This window comes from Rhineura floridana, chromosome 6 (genome assembly GCF_030035675.1).
Source record: "Rhineura floridana isolate rRhiFlo1 chromosome 6, rRhiFlo1.hap2, whole genome shotgun sequence".
Taxonomy (NCBI): Eukaryota; Metazoa; Chordata; class Lepidosauria; order Squamata; family Rhineuridae; genus Rhineura; species Rhineura floridana.
This window is the reverse complement of record NC_084485.1, coordinates 93,624,162-93,640,769: the sequence shown is the minus strand read 5'-3', so window position 1 is coordinate 93,640,769 and position 16,608 is coordinate 93,624,162. Positions and strand designations below refer to the sequence as shown.

The window sequence follows — 16,608 nt, the reverse complement described above, 5'->3', positions numbered from 1 at the left end:
GAACCTGTCAGGTTTCTTTAGAACTCTTTCCCCACACCCCACGGACGAAAAGAAGAGTTACCCATAGGAAACAATGGAGAATTTGAGATTTTTAGCGTAGCCGTGATTAGGTACCAATCATCTAGAAACTCTTTCTCTCAGAGTTTATACCACGTGGAAAATGTTTTAAGAGTGCTCTAGAAATAATTCTGCTCTAGAAACAGTCCATTATCCACATGTTTGGTGTGAGTGGTTGGGCTAATCTGAAGACTAGAGAAAGAATCAAAACAGGTTTGGATTAAATCAGCCCTCATGTTGCAGCGAGCAAGGTCCGTCTCAGAGCCCACTCCCAACTCAAATCCAGTGGCCATTGAGTTGCATTGAGCAGCCTCGTACTAGATTGCATGCGATGCATTACCATCTTCCAGAGCTTGGAAAAGTTACTTTTTTAAACTACAACTCCCATCAGCCCCAGCCAGCATGGCCACTGGATTGAGCTGATGGGAGTTGTAGTTCAAAAAAGTAACTTTTCCAAGCTCTGCTAAATGTTTAAAAGTTTTTTTAAACAACAAAAACTCATTTTTTTCATATGAAACAAGTTACAATAGTACAAACACCTTCTTTTCTTTTGTTTCTTCTCTCCCACCCTCACCCCGGGGAGATACGCTGCTGTCTAACCACTATCACACCAAAAACCGGCGTTTTCCCATTCTTTTGTATAGGAAGCTTCCGCCCAGGGAGGAAAACAGACAAACAAAGGGAGGATTGTAAAGAAACCCGAAAATCAACATTCTATGTGACTCTATTCATTGAGTTGGTAAAGGTAGTCAGTGGGCGCCGGAAACAGGAAGCGCGAGAGGGACGTTTAGCAAAAATAAACAACTGTCTGGCTCTGGTTGGTGAGTTAAGATGGCGGCGGCACAGCCGAGGCGGTTGGGGTCTCTTCTTCTCATCCTGCTTGCTCTGGGGTGTGAGGCTGCTCGACTTGACATAAAGCCCGCTCCTGACTCCCTCTCCGAGGCTTTTGAGCCGGCCCTGGGAAATTCTGCCCTGTGTCAACGGACATGCCAGAGCACCTATCCGCTCCACACTTACCCCAAGGTAAAAAGAGAAAGACCCCTCACTTCGTCCTAGCTAAACTGCTGCTGGAATATCCCCGCTAGGGCCACGTCATCCTAGTAGTTTGCGAGACCCTCTCTGTGCTGTGACTAAGGCATTTCCCATTCTCCCAGTTATCTGCTGTTAAGTGCAGAATCCTTCAGATTTTCAAAGTTCTGGTAACTAGGGTTGCCAGGTTCAGGGCCTGAGACTGATCCTGTATCTTTAGGAGAAGAGAAAGTCAGCCAAGTACAGGTGTTCTTGCAACACTGTAATGGGAAAAACCACAAGGTGGAATTCTACCTTCCCCCTGCAAAGCTTTTAAAGATAAAGAAGATCTCTTGGAGGCAGGGCCTGGCAACCAAGAGGTCTTCTGTATCTTTAAAAGTTGTGCAGGGGGGAGGGAGAAATCCACCTTGTGGTTTTTCCCATTACAATGTTGTAAGAACACCTGCACTTGGCTGACTTTCTCTTCTCCTAAAGATACAGGATCAGTCTCAGGCCCTGAGCCTGGCAACCCTACTGGTATAACTGGTTAGGGGTAGGAGGGACAGGCCTGGTGTGTTAGAGAAGATACATATCACCTAACATACCCCCAGTAGCCCTTAGCATAGTGAATGGGGCCACAGCTTGCTTTCCTTCTGATCTGCAGCGCTAGAGGAACTGGTAGTTCGAACCCAATATTTTTTCTGGAAAGGAGGGGCACTGGGAAACAAGCTGCTGCTGCTTCTTTAGCGGGTGGATGGGCTAGGTTAATCTCACCCCTCACTGTGATGCACCCACCTTCTGGCCTATGGATGGAGTTCTTATTAATAGTAAACATTTTCTTTCTATGGCTGGGGTTGGGCCTCTGCTTGGCATGTAGTGCAAGGTGTGGGTGTGAGTGGTCTCCACGGTTGCCTCAGCTAAGTTGCTCTGTGGTCACTTGCCCCAGCTTCCTTAGCTCAACTCATGGAGCTGGCTACTCAGAGGAAGCTTACAAGTGCCTTTCAGTTTCATGTGCAGTAATATATGAAGTAGCATGCTGAGGTAAGGCTGAATTGTCAACTATACAACTAAAGCATGTTTGCCAAATGCTGCCAACTTCTAAAAAAAGAGTAAAGACCACAGCTATGCATACTTTATCTCCTTCTTTTGTTTATGTATGTTTATGTGGAAAACTAATAACATTTACAAAAAAGCCCACTAAACTAGAAAATCTGGAAGTGCCCCAAATTCTGGTTTCTGTATAAGCAATTCTAGTAACTGGTCAAAATGCCAAAAAAATGACTAGGCCAATTATTTTCTGGTTGATTGGCAGCTATGGTAACTGAAGCCTTCCAGTGTTTTCCCATGAGATATTAAGGCTGCAGTCTTATATGCACTTACCTGGGAGTGAGCTCTATTTTACTCAGTGGAACTTACTTTTGAGTAGGCATGTGTAGGATTGCACTATGGGGCACCTTTCTCAGTAAGCTGTAAAGATATTGGGTGGTATTCAGTGCTGTCTTACTTGGAGTAGATCCATTGAAGTTAATATATATTATGGGCAGAGCAGTCCAAATGCTGGGAAACCAGTGGAGGAGGAGCCGGTGGAGCGCTCTATGGGATGCTCCTCCTGCTTGGGAGCCGCTGGCCCAACAGAATGCTGGCTCCGTTGGGAGCTATTCGCACAAGCCAGCCAGGAAGTGTCAGTTTTGACAAACAGGCTTCCAGGGGAGTAAGTGTTCCCCATAGGCCATAATGAGGAATAATTAAAATGATTTTACTGCAGGATCAGGACTTGGGGAGGACTCTGAACGTGAGGAGGATCTCACATAAGTCCCCCCTATGGTTCTTCCCCCACCACATCCCATTTTCGGGGCTTCTGCCAGTCCTCTGTCCATTGGAGGGCTGCTGCTGGCAGAGTCTGGCAGAGCCTGGCAGAGCCTGGCACAGCCAGGGATCCACAACATCCAATTCATCCCAGCCTGGTAGAAAGGTGAGTTGGATTGTGCTCTAAATTAGGTTTATTCATTTGAATGGTTCTACTATGTTGAATACAACTCATTGTGTGATCTACAGGGAATGGACTGCAATAAGTATAGTCATTGTTCTGTTGCCCACTTTCCAGCCTATCAGTCCAGGATTAATTAACTATGTGCCTCTTAGTCCCACATATAGACCCAAAATAGTGATAATAATAATAATAATAAATTTTATTTCTAGGCCGCCTATCTGGCCGCACAAGCGGCCACTCTAGGCGGCGTACAAGATAAAGTAAAATACAACATACAAACTACATAAAAACCCAAGAACTACAATATAAAACGAAACCAAACCCACCCATAGCTAAAACCAATGGCACCCAAAAGGAAAAAAAAAAGCAGAAAAACAAAACAAAAAACAAAACCCCAGGCCACCTCAGCCAGCCGGCTTATGTATCCCTCCAAAGAGGGACAGGTGATTTGTTATTTATTTATTTAAAATATTTATACCCCGCCCTTTTTCCGAGGAACTCAGGGCGGCTTACATTAAAACATTAAAACAGCAATAATTAATAAACATGATATTCAGTTTAAGCAATTTAAAATGGAATTAAATAAACATAGGTTAAAACTAACTACATTGGTTAAAAGCCCGTCTAAATAGAACAGTCTTCACCTGTGCACGAAAATTTGATAATGAGGAAGCCAACCGGACCTCAATAGGGAGAGAGTTCCACAGTCTAGGGGCGGCCACCGAAAAAGCCCTATTCTGTGTCTCTGCAAGATGAACTTGCAGGAAGGAAGGGGTAATAAGTAGAGTCTCGCTGGAGGATCTTGAAGTCCGAGCAGGTTCATAGAGGGAGAGGTGCTCTGACATGGAAATGGCGCTCTGATGGAAATTAGTCACAGCTGGCTGGGTACCTGATGCTTTACTGACCTTTGTATATTAGGAATTTCACTTATGTTGGCTGGATAGAAAAAATATCTCAGTTACGGGTTGGCCAAAAAGTCCTTCACATCCTTGAATCTAGTTTAACTGATCAAGAGTCTTCTCTTTTCTTGATAGTTTCCTCCTCTCTGGATCAAAAATAGCCCATGCATACTACATTTTCCTTGTTTGAAACCCACTTCCCAGCAGAAAAAAGTGCAGTTCTGGGGCCTCTTACATTTCAGTGTACATTATAGGAAAAACACTTAAACCCTTCTTTTTTGATTCAGAAAAACAGAACAAAATATATAAAATCCTGTACAATAGAAAACAACCCATAATTGGAATTAAAACCACAGCAAAATAACAGACTTCTAACACAGACCCAGATGATAATACAGTTCCATCAAGGTTATCCAGTATTTTGGTATGCCCCACACTCAAGTACTTTCTGAAACAAGAAAGTCTTCAGTGTCAGAAGGAAAGATGCAAGGGAGCCAAGTGACCAACCTTTCTGGAGAAATGAGCTCCAGAGTTGATAGCTGTTCTACATACTCACCTGCCTCAGCTGTTCTACATACTCACCTGCCTCACCTCAAATAGTGGGTGATAGGATAGGAACACAGGAAGCTGCTTTACATTAATTCATACCATTGTTCGTTCAGCTCGGTATTGTTTTACACTGACTGGCAGTGGCTCTCCAGGGTTTCAAATAGGAGTATTTTCTAATCCAACCTGGAGGTACCAGGAATCTTTTTCATGGAAAGCATGTACTCTGTCGTAGAGATTCAGTCTTTCCCCGATGCAGAGCAGGTCCTGGACAAAGACAGAGAAAAAGGTAGGTTCATTTGGAAGTAAGTGGCTCTTGAAATATGGTCCCAGACCATCCAGGGCTTTAGAAGTCAGAATCAACATTTTGAATGGAAAGCACATTGGAAACCTGTGCAGGTGATATAATATTGGAATTATATATATATGTTATATAACAGGTCCCTAAAAAACATTAAAACCAAGTATAAGAACAAGAATAAATTAGAACCTGAAATGTTCATCCATAGTATATATAAAAGGGCAGATCCAACTCAACCCACCCCATTAAAAATATGAGCAAAAGAAGATGTTACAAGCATGCCTAGGTACCCTCCAAATTAAGGGCCAAACACCTGGGTGAATAAAAATTACATGGAGGTCAGACCACAGCAGGAAAGAGCACAGATCATATCAGTCTATGCTAGAAAAGTGCTCCTGGCTACCTCTGCCTGGATATCCAGGAACAGAGCTGGATCCAGAAATACCTGCAAATCTGCTTCTTGAGGGAGGATGCGACCCCTTCCAAAGTAGATTGAATACTCTAGTCCTGGTTTGGTATTATGGCCAGCAGTGCTTCCAACTTGCCTGAATTAAGTATCAGTTTGTTAGTGCACACCCAGTCCTTTGACTGCAGGCAATGTTTCAGGACCTCCACTGCCTCTCTGGAATGTGATGGAAAGGATAACCTCTCCCAAAAGTTTTATGTAGTTATTAAACAACAAGGGAAGCAAAATGAAACTGTACGGAGTACACAAGCAAGAGACCATGGGGTTTGGCAGCTGTCTCCCAGCACATCTATGAGAGCTTTAATGATTTAAAAACTATAGAATATAATTTTGTTTCTGTGTATCAGTATCTGCTTTGCTTATATACATCAAGGTTCAAAAACCTGCAGAATGGAAAGAATCTTAAAACTAGAACATAGCCCTTTACTCCCCATCTTGAGGTAGTTGCCCACTGCTAAACAAAGCCTAAGTTCAGTATTTCAAGACTGACTATATTAACTACCTAGCTTCAGATGTTTTGCTCCCTTTGTAGTTGGATTTAAAATAAAAATAAATTCTACGTTGATTGTTGCATTCACAAATACTCTTCAGTTTTTAAAATTTGGAGCAAAACTAGTATTTCCATTGCATTACCTTTGCCCAGTTCTCCATTATGCCTTGTTACACATCTGCCAAACAGAACTAGAGTGCATGAGTCTTGTCTGGACCATCATTTTTATGACAGCTTTTCATAACTGGTTAGGTATTTTACATGTGCACAACTTGTGCCAAAGTAAACTAAATGAAAATATTTTCTTCAATGGCTTGGTTTCAGTTTTCTTCAACAGCTTGGTTTATATTTCTATAAAAATATTTCAAGGCTTAAATAACTTTGTATTAAAGCTTACTTTTACTGACCTTCATAAAACCATAAGTTGTCATAAGTCTGTTAAATTCTTAGCTAAAAATCATGGGTCATTCTTGTCTGTGACATAATAAAATAAAAGGGCAAAAGATAAGTTAAACTGTCCCGCACATTGTGTGTGCTTTTGGGTTCAGTAAAAGTGTTATAATAGGAAGATTATAAAAGAGTGATACTGACCTATTGGTATTTCATTACCAGGAAGAAGAGCTGTATGCATGTCAAAGGGGCTGCAGACTCTTCTCTATTTGTCAGTTTGTGGATGATGGAATTGATTTGAATCGGACCAAGCTGGAATGTGATTCTGGTAAGATAAGCTAGCCTCTTTTTAGGCTGTAATATATCGGTGATAGCCACTTTTTGTCCTACTTAAAGTAGACTTATTGAAATAACTGAGCAAGTAACTATTTCAGTGAGTCTACTCTGAGTATAACTTAGTTGGATATTGCTGTAGGAGTCAAAATAATAGCATGATGTTTATTAACATTAAGAGGGTTAAACCAGAGGGAATCTTTCAAAATGATGCTGCAAAAGAAGCATCCATGTTAAGGGTACAGAAACTGATTTATTACAAATTCAGAAAGAATAAAATTGGCTTAAAGCCAAAGTGTTTCAAGCCACAGATGTCCTATCATCAGGGAATCTATAACTAATTCACAAACCTTAAAACATGTGCCTTGCCATAGTTTGTTAATATCATTAAAATATCTCATTGAAAGCTTAACAATAAAATTTTAGGCTGCATTAACAGAAGTATAGTTTCCAACTTGCGTTAAATATTAGTTCCCCTCTGTTCAACACTGGTTAAGCCTCATCTTGAGTACTGCATCCAGTTCTGGACACCACACTGTAAGAATGATGCAGACAAACTAGAACAAGTTCAGAGGAGGCCAACAAGGGTGATCAGGGAACTGGAAACAAAACCCTATGAAGAGAGACTGAAAGAACTGGACATTTTTAGCTTTGAGAAGAGGAGAGGAGATAGAATGGCACTCTTCAAGTACTTGAAAGGATGTCACACAGAGGAGGGCCAAGATCTCTTCTCAATCATCCCAGAGTGCACAGAATAATGGACTCAAGTTACAGGAAACCACATTTCAGCTGAACAACAGGAAAAGCTTCCTAACTGTTAGAGCAGTATGACAGTGAAGCCAATTACCTAAGGAGGTGGTGGATTCTCCAACACTGGAGGCATTCAAGAGGCATCTGTTGGGTATGCTTTAATTTGGATTCCTGCATTGAACAGGGGGTTGGACTCGATGACCTTATAGGCTCCTTCCAATTCTGTTCTATAATTCTGTGAAATGCAAAACTGCACTGTAGTAATGGACACAGAAAACTACTTTATTCTAAGTCAGACCATTGGTCCACGTAGCTCATTTCTGCTATATAGCTTCCCAGGATTTCAGATGGATCTTTTCCAGCTCTACGTGGAGATACAGAGGCTTGAACTTGGGACCTTCTGCACGCAAAGCATTGTTTATCTATTTCTTTAATATATTTATAGTGGCCTTTCTTCCATCATGGAATTAAAGGTGGTAGACATGGGATTCACAGGCAGTCTTCCATCCAGGCACAGACTACACCCATTCTCCTTAGTTACAGCAAGGTATCGGCATCATATGTCCAGACTTTGCTATAGCCCCTCCCTAATGCAAATGCCAAACCACATCAGTATATGTAGTAAAAGAGTGCTACAACAATTGTTCAATGATCTGTAGTTCTTCTGATGCCTTTGGCCCACCATCCTTTCTAAGAATGTAATGTGATGTTGGGATTTAGATAACCTATATTACAACTGCTAATATAAACCCTGCAAGTAGATACATATTATTTGTGTGCCCACCATTAGTCAAAGGATGGTGGGGAATGCTGATGGAAAAACAGACCATAGCTGATGTTAGCAGCCTTTATTCATAGTAGAAATTGCTTGCATGAAGGAAAAACTATCCAGCTTGTAGAGTGGCATGCAATTCCTCCCTCTGTGGAATTATTGTCCTTTTTATACAGAGATCTAGGAAGTGCTGGCCCCTAATGATACATTCAACTGTCTCTGATCTTCTGAGACACAAGGGTATTTTTGTTACATTTTGTTTTAATGCTTATTTTTGGGTTCTTGGCTAGCTTACAGTACAATCTTGTACCTATTTACTCAGAAGTAAATCCCACAGACTTGTGTAATACTTGCTTCAAAGTAAGCATGATTGGATTCCAAACCTAATTGGTTTGTTGCATGTACTTCTGGGAAGATTTTATTTTTCCTCCAGTTCCTGTTCACATGATTTTTCTCTTCCCTTTGTGATGGCATAATTGTGCATGTATCCTATCTAAAATGTTGAAACTGTAGGCTCTGGGAAGTTGCATCCTTTAGGGAATTGGCAAAACTGTAATAGAAGCACATATCCCAAGAGCATACAGAAAGTGAGTGGGTATAGTGGAGATGATTTTGTCCTGTTCCTTTTTAGCAGGGGTAGGGATGCTTTGTCTTTCCAGATGTTACTGAACTACAACTCCCATTAGCTCTAGCAAGCATGGCCAATGGCCAAAGATTAGGGAGTTGTAGTTCAGCAACATCTGGAGGGCCAAAAGTTCCTCACACCTGTATTTTAGCATTTCTTATATATATTTTTCAGATCTTTAATGTGAAATGGAGCTCAAAGTTCAATTTTACATGAATTTTCTCACCACTGACATATTTGATTGGAGAGATGGGTGTCAGGAAGGGAGGTCCAACACTAGCAGCACAATATGTGGTGCTGTTGATTTTCACCCTATATTCAAGTGTGCTTTAGTTCCTTGTCTGGAAGGCGTGACTATTAAAATGGAGAGAATTTGTGTTCTTTTACAGCATGTACTGAGGCATATACCTCTCAGTCTGATGAACAATATGCTTGCCATCTTGGATGTCAGAATCAGTTACCATATGCTGAGCTGAGGCGACAGCAAGTAAGTATTTATCTTGTTAAGTCAGTGAATACTTTTTCACTGTTAGTATTCCCATTTTTCAACTGTTTAAAATGTAAATTGTGCAGAGAAGAGCTCTGTCATGTGTCTTCAAGTCGATTATAACTTATGGCGACCCTATGAATCAGCGGCCTCCAATAGCATCTGTCGTGAACCACCCTGTTCAGATCTTGTAAGTTCAGGTCTGTGGCTTCCTTTATGGAATCAATCCATCTCTTGTTTGGTCTTCCTCTTTTTCTACTCCCTTCTTTTCCCCCCAGCATTATTGTCTTTTCTAGTGAATTATGTCTTCTCATTACGTGTCCAAAGTATGATAACCTCAGTTTCATCATATTAGCTTCTAGTGATATTTCTAGTTTAATTTATTTTAACACCCAATTATTTGTCTTTTTTGTAGTCCATGGTATGCTCAAAACTCTACTCCAACAGCGAGCTCTCTGATTAGTTTGAAATTTGTACTTTGCATGTTAATATTAAAATCAACCTTTAAAAACCAGCAAACTGTTTTTTTGCAGCTCATGTCCTTAATGCCAAGAATGCATCTTCTCTTCCCCCTTACACTTGTGAGATCGTTCTGGAGTGATATGATGGAAACAGCCCATAGCTTCATTACCTCCTCATGGACTTTCTACCTTCAAGCTGATGATGGCAAAATAGTGATATTCCAGGTACTTACTAACCTGTTCTGACATTAAAATTTCAAGGGACTTAAGGGAGGATACTTGTACTTACTCACCTTTAAATAGGAGAATTGCCTGGTATATCTCTGGCAGTGGTCCATTTTATTGGTTTTGCTGTTTGCTGTGCTTAAAAACTGTAAAAATATGTGTATGTTTAAATTATTATGTGTTCTTATGTAGATGAATGTATTAGGGAATGTATTGAAGGTCTTTTTTTATAATTCCAGTCAAAGCCTGAAGTTCAGTATGTTCAAAGTTCTGATCAGGAAACAACGAATTTAAAAGAATCATCACTCAACCAAGTATCTTGTAAGTTATTTTAAAGAACTTCCGGGAATGAAATATGACCAATGACTTGTATGAAGAAAATACTTTTCTGTTTTTATGAAAAAGTGGTTTTGTCAGACAGTAAGGATTTCTTATCCATGTCTGGCCAGCAATCTTTACCCGTTTTTAAATTGATTTTTAAAAATGTGTTTTTAAATTTATATATTTGTTTGTAATGTTTTTAAATGTTGTAAACCGCCCAGAGAGCTTCAGCTATGGGGCGGTATACAAATGCAATAAATAAATGATTGGAAATTGTTTGTACAGTTAGATAACTGTGGAAATCTTTAACTTATTTTTTTAAGATGTTTACTGTTTGAAATTGGTTTGATAAAGCCTCTCTGTGTAAAATATGGCTGCTGAAATGCATCTTTAAAAGTTTCCTACTACAGTTGTTTCAGTAGCCCCAGTCCAGCAAGACACTGTGGTCATACAAGTGTAAAACAAACATGTTTTTAGCTGTTCATTTTTCCTCAGGACTTTCTTCCAGCTAAACAAAAGTCACTTCTTAAACTTAATATTTATGACAAAGCTCGCAGTGCTTAGCAGGAGTATTTTCTGGAAGAAAAATGTTGGATAGGAATAATACATTCAGAGCTGAACATTGGTTAGCATAGACACAAGACACTTGAGCATACATATGTCTTGGGTTCTGTGATAACATTTAACAAAAATGTACTATGACTTTTCAGTAGATCTGCAGCCAGAAGGTTCACAGACACACAAGGGATTCTTTGAAGAGGATGAAAGTGACAACTTTTTCAGATGTGTTTCAATGTATGTATTTTTTTAGCATATGAAGTAATCACTTAAAAGGAGATGTAGCTAATTCCCTACTGCTTTATTACATGTAATTCAACTACTTGCACAATAGTGATGCCCTATCCTGTATTTGTCTTAAAACTAACCTAACCATTTGTGTTGCATCTAATTGACCTCTAAAAACAAAGGAAATAACCAGTGTCCCTGCTTCTTTCTTTTCTAGAGATATTACTCTCGCACTGCTTGCACTGAACATTTTTTCCAAGCCCAAACCATTCAGTTATAGGCCTAACATGGTAATATCTCCAAGTAAAGCCAAGTTTTGAGGAAAGCTGTTGGTTCCCCTAATGTTGAAAGTTAGTTTGAGAATGAAAGGTACTAAAGTTTTTCTGCTGTTAGGCTGAGATCACACATTTGTTGTTTTATTTAAAGTAACAGTTGTTACCCACTTCAGAACAAGCTAGGATCTTAAACCAACTTTAAATGGTGGTTTAAAATACTGGTTTGTTCTGAAGCTAGTAACCATAGTTTCACAGTTTGGATGAAATGGTAAAAAATGGTTGACTGAAAAAAGATTGCTGTTTTTCATTCAAGTGCACTATGAAAGCACTTTTGTGCACAGGCACAATGCTTATTCATATCTCAGCTTAATAAGTCAAAATATAATTGTGCGAACTGAACCATTGTCTTTCACTAAGGGTAATGGGAACAATATTCTCTTAACTAGATCCTAGAAGCTCATCTACAGTAGTTTCTGTTTATTTTCTGGGACTAGATTAAGGTAGTTGACATCATGGTGACATCTAAGGCTGGCTATTAACTGTTTTTAGAATGCCTTTTAAAATGTTTTTTGTTGATCTGCTTGTCACTGTGAGCTGCTTTGGGAGAAAGGGTGGGATATAAATTGAATCAATGTTTTGGGTTGTGTGGGTAGAAGACAGAGGAACAATGTGGTGAGAAACAGTTGTCTATATAGCTTGTGTTTATGAATAACCTGTTTTCTTCCATTCCAGAAATTCTGGCTGGATACTGACAACTACACTTATCCTCTCTGTACTGGTGTTGCTCTGGATTTGTTGTGCAACTGTTACTACTGCTGTGGAGCAATATGTTCCATCTGAGGTAACTTCAATCCTAAAACATCCAGCATCCTACCATATTATCTTCATTGATATCAGAATGCTTTGGGTATGATTAGGGTATTTCGCGGCAAGAGATTCAGGGAAATAAAAGGTAATTAGGGTGTCAGAGGGTGAGTTCTTAAATCTCCCAGCAGAAGGAAGACAGACGTACATCTCAAAGTAGGAAGTAGGCCTTTCTGATGAAAAAGACAGCCCAGAAATATTAATATAAAGTACCATTGCAGAAGCTACCGCAATGGCCACTCATATATTATGTAGCATACACATTCTCTTGCTGGAGTAGATCAATATCTATCATTCTAGTAGTTTTGTGGAGCCATATACAGACTTTAGAAAAAACCTTGGTGTTCATCTAAATGGCTAATTATGTTTCAGATGTCATGTCCAAAGTTTTTATTAAAATATGAAGTATTACATTGCTACTTCGTACTGATGCGCCAATGTCTCAAACCCTACTCAAATTCTATTGATGTGCCAATCTTCCAAACCCTTAATAATTTCACTTGTGTAGACTTGTTTGGGCAACCAAATATCCCTGATTTCCCCTCCCGCCCCCACCCACCACCCACTAAAAGTATGTTTAACAGTACAAACCTAAGCATGTTTACTTGGAGGCAAATTCCACTGACTTCAGTAAGACTTACTGTCTAGTAAGTGTGCATAAGATTGTAGTGTTAGTGTCTATGCATCAGAATGTACTGGAGTAAAAGATAATGTCTGAAATGGCTTACATCTAATATCACTTCTTTGGTAACTGTAGAAGCTGAGTATATATGGAGACTTGGAATACATGAATCAACAAAAACTGAACCGATATCCAACGTCTGCTCTCATGGTGTTTAAATGCAAGGATGATGAAGAAGCTGGACCTCTACCTACAAAAGTTAACTTGGCTCAGTCAGCAATATAGATTTAAAAACCAAATTCATTAACTAATTCTAAGACTTCTGTTAATTCGGGTGACTTTTTCAATGAAGGGGCTTGCGGGGGTGGTCAGTGTTCAGATTCAAATAAAGTTAAGAATTGATGAGGTTATACAGTCATGAAATTGATTTTTTTTCCACAAGGAAATCATGTTGAGCAGATGGGGTTTGTAGTGCTTTACACTTGTTTGCATCTTTTTTTTTTTGCTTACCCAAACCATAGGTATTGTCTATACATAAAAGTTGCGGTATTTGCATATTATGAACATCAGTATCGGAATGTATATTTGGAATATGTTTCTAAAACTGTAAGGAATTTTTTGTGGTCAAAGATCTTCTCAGCTGCGGATAAATGAAATTAACGTGTAGAGCTGCTTGAAAATTCAGTGCTTCAAATGGCTCATTTTCCACAAATAAAAATTCTGTTTAACTTTGTGTCAGTTTCTGGCACGTAAGTAGTGTGGGTCAGAAATTAATATATAGAGGAATTTACTATGGTGTCACTTCTATAACATGTAACAAATGAGCTTCCAAAATAGTTGTTTAAAATTAATTACATTGTTTACCTTGACCTTCCCTATTTTTCATTTGCTGCCCATATCATCTCAGAGAAGACTCCATTAAAAAAAACTTTTTCCTAAAGATAGGTAATATTGTTGGTAGACGCAATAATGGCCACTTGTCCATCTAGAACTGAAATGACTGCAGTATATGCAATATATTTGACATTGACTCAGTTAACAGTAAGTCTCAGATTCTTACACTCTACCACACACCAAAGTAAATTGAAAGCTTTCCATTTTAAACTAACTGCAGTTACCTCTGATGTAGATACTTGGGGAATAGACTAGTTAGTGAGAACAAGCCAAGATCTGAAACCACAGTTCGGTTCTGGCTTGTTTGCACTAAATATAGTTGAAACAAACCACAGATTCCTGAGGTCAACTGTTTCTAGAAACTATTAGTTTAAAACTGAAATAAAAAGCTTTCAATTTCTTCTTCTTGGGGACAAAGCAGGGAAGAAGCTCACAAGGCCAAGACAGTTGCAGCTCATTCTTGGCATAGAAAATCATGATTTCCTACTATATATGAAATTCAGCCAGTTTACACTTAACCTTGCTGGGACATGGCCATCTTTAAAAGCCTGCTTAATTAACCAGAATACATCATTAGCTTGATGCTTGCAGCTAAACAGATCTCTTTTCCAATACAGTTCTATACAAAACTACTTTTCAGTGAGTTTTCAAGTTCTCATTTTTTTATTTTTAATATAATTTAAATGTGTTGCATTGGGAGTTTTGTTCAATATTTTATACAAGTGCTTCTATAATATTTGATAATTTCTTGCTAATGAGTAAAAATATTCTGGAGAAGACTAAACATCTTTATTCAGTTTACTGAAGCGTTCATCCTTCCATCATTGTGGTTCAAGTAAATGAAGAAAAACAGAAGAGGCAACTATTGTAACTGAAGTGTCAAGCCAATGAAATTGGAATGAAGTGCTATCCTCTATAAATATCACTATTGTTCATAAATTATATTATATTAACTTTATATTATAATGATTCTCTAGTGGTGGTAGAAAACAAGGCTTTCTGTCTAAACATTTATAGATGGAAGCCTAATATATAATTTGAAAGGGCAATTAAGCAAATTATGCTGCTAATCGACTCAATACACATTGTAAAGTTTAAACTCATTTTAGTGAGAAACCATTAACGCTCCTTTTTTCAACCTGTGAAATGGTTACTTTAAAGCAACTTTGGCAACCTAGTTTGCTCTTTGTGTTGTATAATAACTTCCATAATGTCTATTGCTTTGAGTTTTCACTTGCAGGGCTAAATACGCTATTGCGTACCAATTATTTCAACCGTAATAGTTTTAACTTAGAAGTTTGTTTTGGATTTTGTTTCTAATCTTATGTGATATATTTGTAAAATATCCCAGACTAAATACAGGAAAGGTTAAATGGACTGAAATTTAGTACCTGTAGTCTGAAGGTTTTGTATTGTTACACTTGACTATTTGTTGGAAATGAGGACTCATTGCTATGATATTACTATGACAGCTTGAACAAAAATCTGCAAAAAATAAATCCATAGGTAAAAGATCCAGTGCTACTTAATGTATTTTTGTTAGGAGGAGAAGCCACTGTTGCCTGTTAGCAATTCTCAGAACTACATCAACATACCAAACTTCAGTTGTGGTTGCTGTTAGAATCAGCTCTGAACGCTCTCTTCTGCTGTGATTCAGACCATCCAACTAAATATCATCCATTCATGGTATTGAATTATTGTTTACAGAATCTACTGTATAACTCAGAATACTGTCTTCTGGGATTATAGCAAACAGTAAATATCTAGAGAGCATATCTCCATTGATTTATTTTTAAAATTGAAATCTACCTACCACAGTGTTAACAAGCAGGTATGTGTCAAATATATTTAAACATAACATCAATCTTGTCTTAGGCTACACTACACAGAATTGTTCTGATCTAGCTTTGGTAGATCAATAAAATGTATTGTGTTCACTAACAAAGATGCTTGATGTCTTCATAGTACTTAAACATAGTTGTGTCTAATATGTCTAAAAAAGCTGTGTTTTGAAGGCTTTATTTAGTGCTAGTGATATGCCTCAAAATTAACTATGGCTGAACTGAATATAGGGCTGCTTGACCATTTTTGCCTTGATAAATGTACTATTCCAAAAGAATGCAGGTACCTATTTGTTTTATCCATTTTCAAGCTTAGCTCCTTGGAGTAGGTGTCCTTATTCTAAGTAGTTTGATGGTGAATTTTTTATCAGCAGGCAGTGCTTTGTGGATTTTTTTTGGGGGGGGGTGCCAAGAATTAATTGGAATGGATGACTGAGGTTAAAGAACCTGTGGCTTTTGACATGTTGTTGGGGCTACAATTCTCATAACAGCTGACCATTGGTCAGGGTGGCTGGGGCTGAGGACAGCTGATGTCCAGCAACAGTTGGTGGACCACAGGTCCCCCACTCCTGACTTTTATGTTAGTACCAAAGTGTGTGCATTCTGCAGAACCCCAAACATTGTGACAGTGAAACTATTTCTAGCTCCAGCTTGAACTCTACAGGTTCATGCACGGGCCTAGCTGAACCCAGTGGTTTGTTTCCGTTGAACAGCTGAGCTATGCCATATCAAAAACTTCTTCGATGTCTTCAGCCAGCTGCACTGAAAGATCAATACTTTATAAACTGTGATCATAACATTAAAACTAATACATAGACAAATTTTTATTCATACAATTAGAAAAGCCCTTAAAGAGCTTCATTCCACACTTTCAACATAAACATTATTTATTATTACATTTATATACTGCTGCATAGCCAAAGCTCTCTGGGTGGTTTACAGCAATAAAAAAACATTGAAAACAAATATACGAATTTTAAAACACAAAAAAAATTAAAAACAATTTAAAAACATGCTAACATGCCTGGGAGAAGAGGAAAGTCTTGACCTCGCGCCGAAAAGATAACACTGTTGGCACCAGGCGCACCTTGTCAAAAAGATCATTCCATAATTTGGGGACCACCACTGAGAAGGCCCTCTCCCTTGTTGCCAGTCTCCCAGCTTCCTTTTAAGTAGGCACCCGGAAGAGGGTCTTGGCTGTTGAG

At 38.8% G+C, this 16,608-nt stretch overlaps 1 protein-coding gene across 4 annotated transcripts; it reads left to right on the top strand.

Moving 5' to 3' along the window:
- Positions 1 to 714: 714 nt before the first annotated feature.
- TMEM59 (transmembrane protein 59) lies at positions 715 to 15,507 on the top strand. Of its 4 annotated transcripts, none has more exons than XM_061633056.1 (9): positions 716 to 1,080; positions 2,831 to 3,037; positions 6,370 to 6,475; positions 9,017 to 9,114; positions 9,648 to 9,800; positions 10,040 to 10,121; positions 10,835 to 10,916; positions 11,915 to 12,023; positions 12,804 to 15,507. In XM_061633056.1, exons 1-9 carry the CDS (start codon positions 889 to 891, stop codon positions 12,951 to 12,953), a joined length of 1,179 nt encoding a protein of 392 aa, XP_061489040.1. In that variant the 5' UTR covers positions 716 to 888; the 3' UTR covers positions 12,954 to 15,507. The 4 variants fall into 4 exon arrangements, with proteins under 4 accessions (XP_061489043.1, XP_061489040.1, XP_061489041.1 ...); XM_061633055.1 differs by having other exon boundaries at positions 719 to 1,080; positions 10,832 to 10,916; XM_061633059.1 differs by lacking the exon at positions 2,831 to 3,037 and having other exon boundaries at positions 715 to 1,080.
- Positions 15,508 to 16,608: the final 1,101 nt, after the last annotated feature.

Bases quoted from the DNA above. Each gene is read 5' to 3' on its own strand.
- TMEM59 (XM_061633055.1), top strand. From the start codon at position 889: ATGGCGGCGGCACAGCCGAGGCGGTTGGGGTCTCTTCTTCTCATCCTG. The intron at 1,081-2,830 runs GTAAAAAGAGAA...ATTTTACTGCAG, and splicing joins CGCTCCACACTTACCCCAAG to GATCAGGACTTGGGGAGGAC. The intron at 9,115-9,647 runs GTAAGTATTTAT...GTTTTTTTGCAG, and splicing joins CTGAGCTGAGGCGACAGCAA to CTCATGTCCTTAATGCCAAG.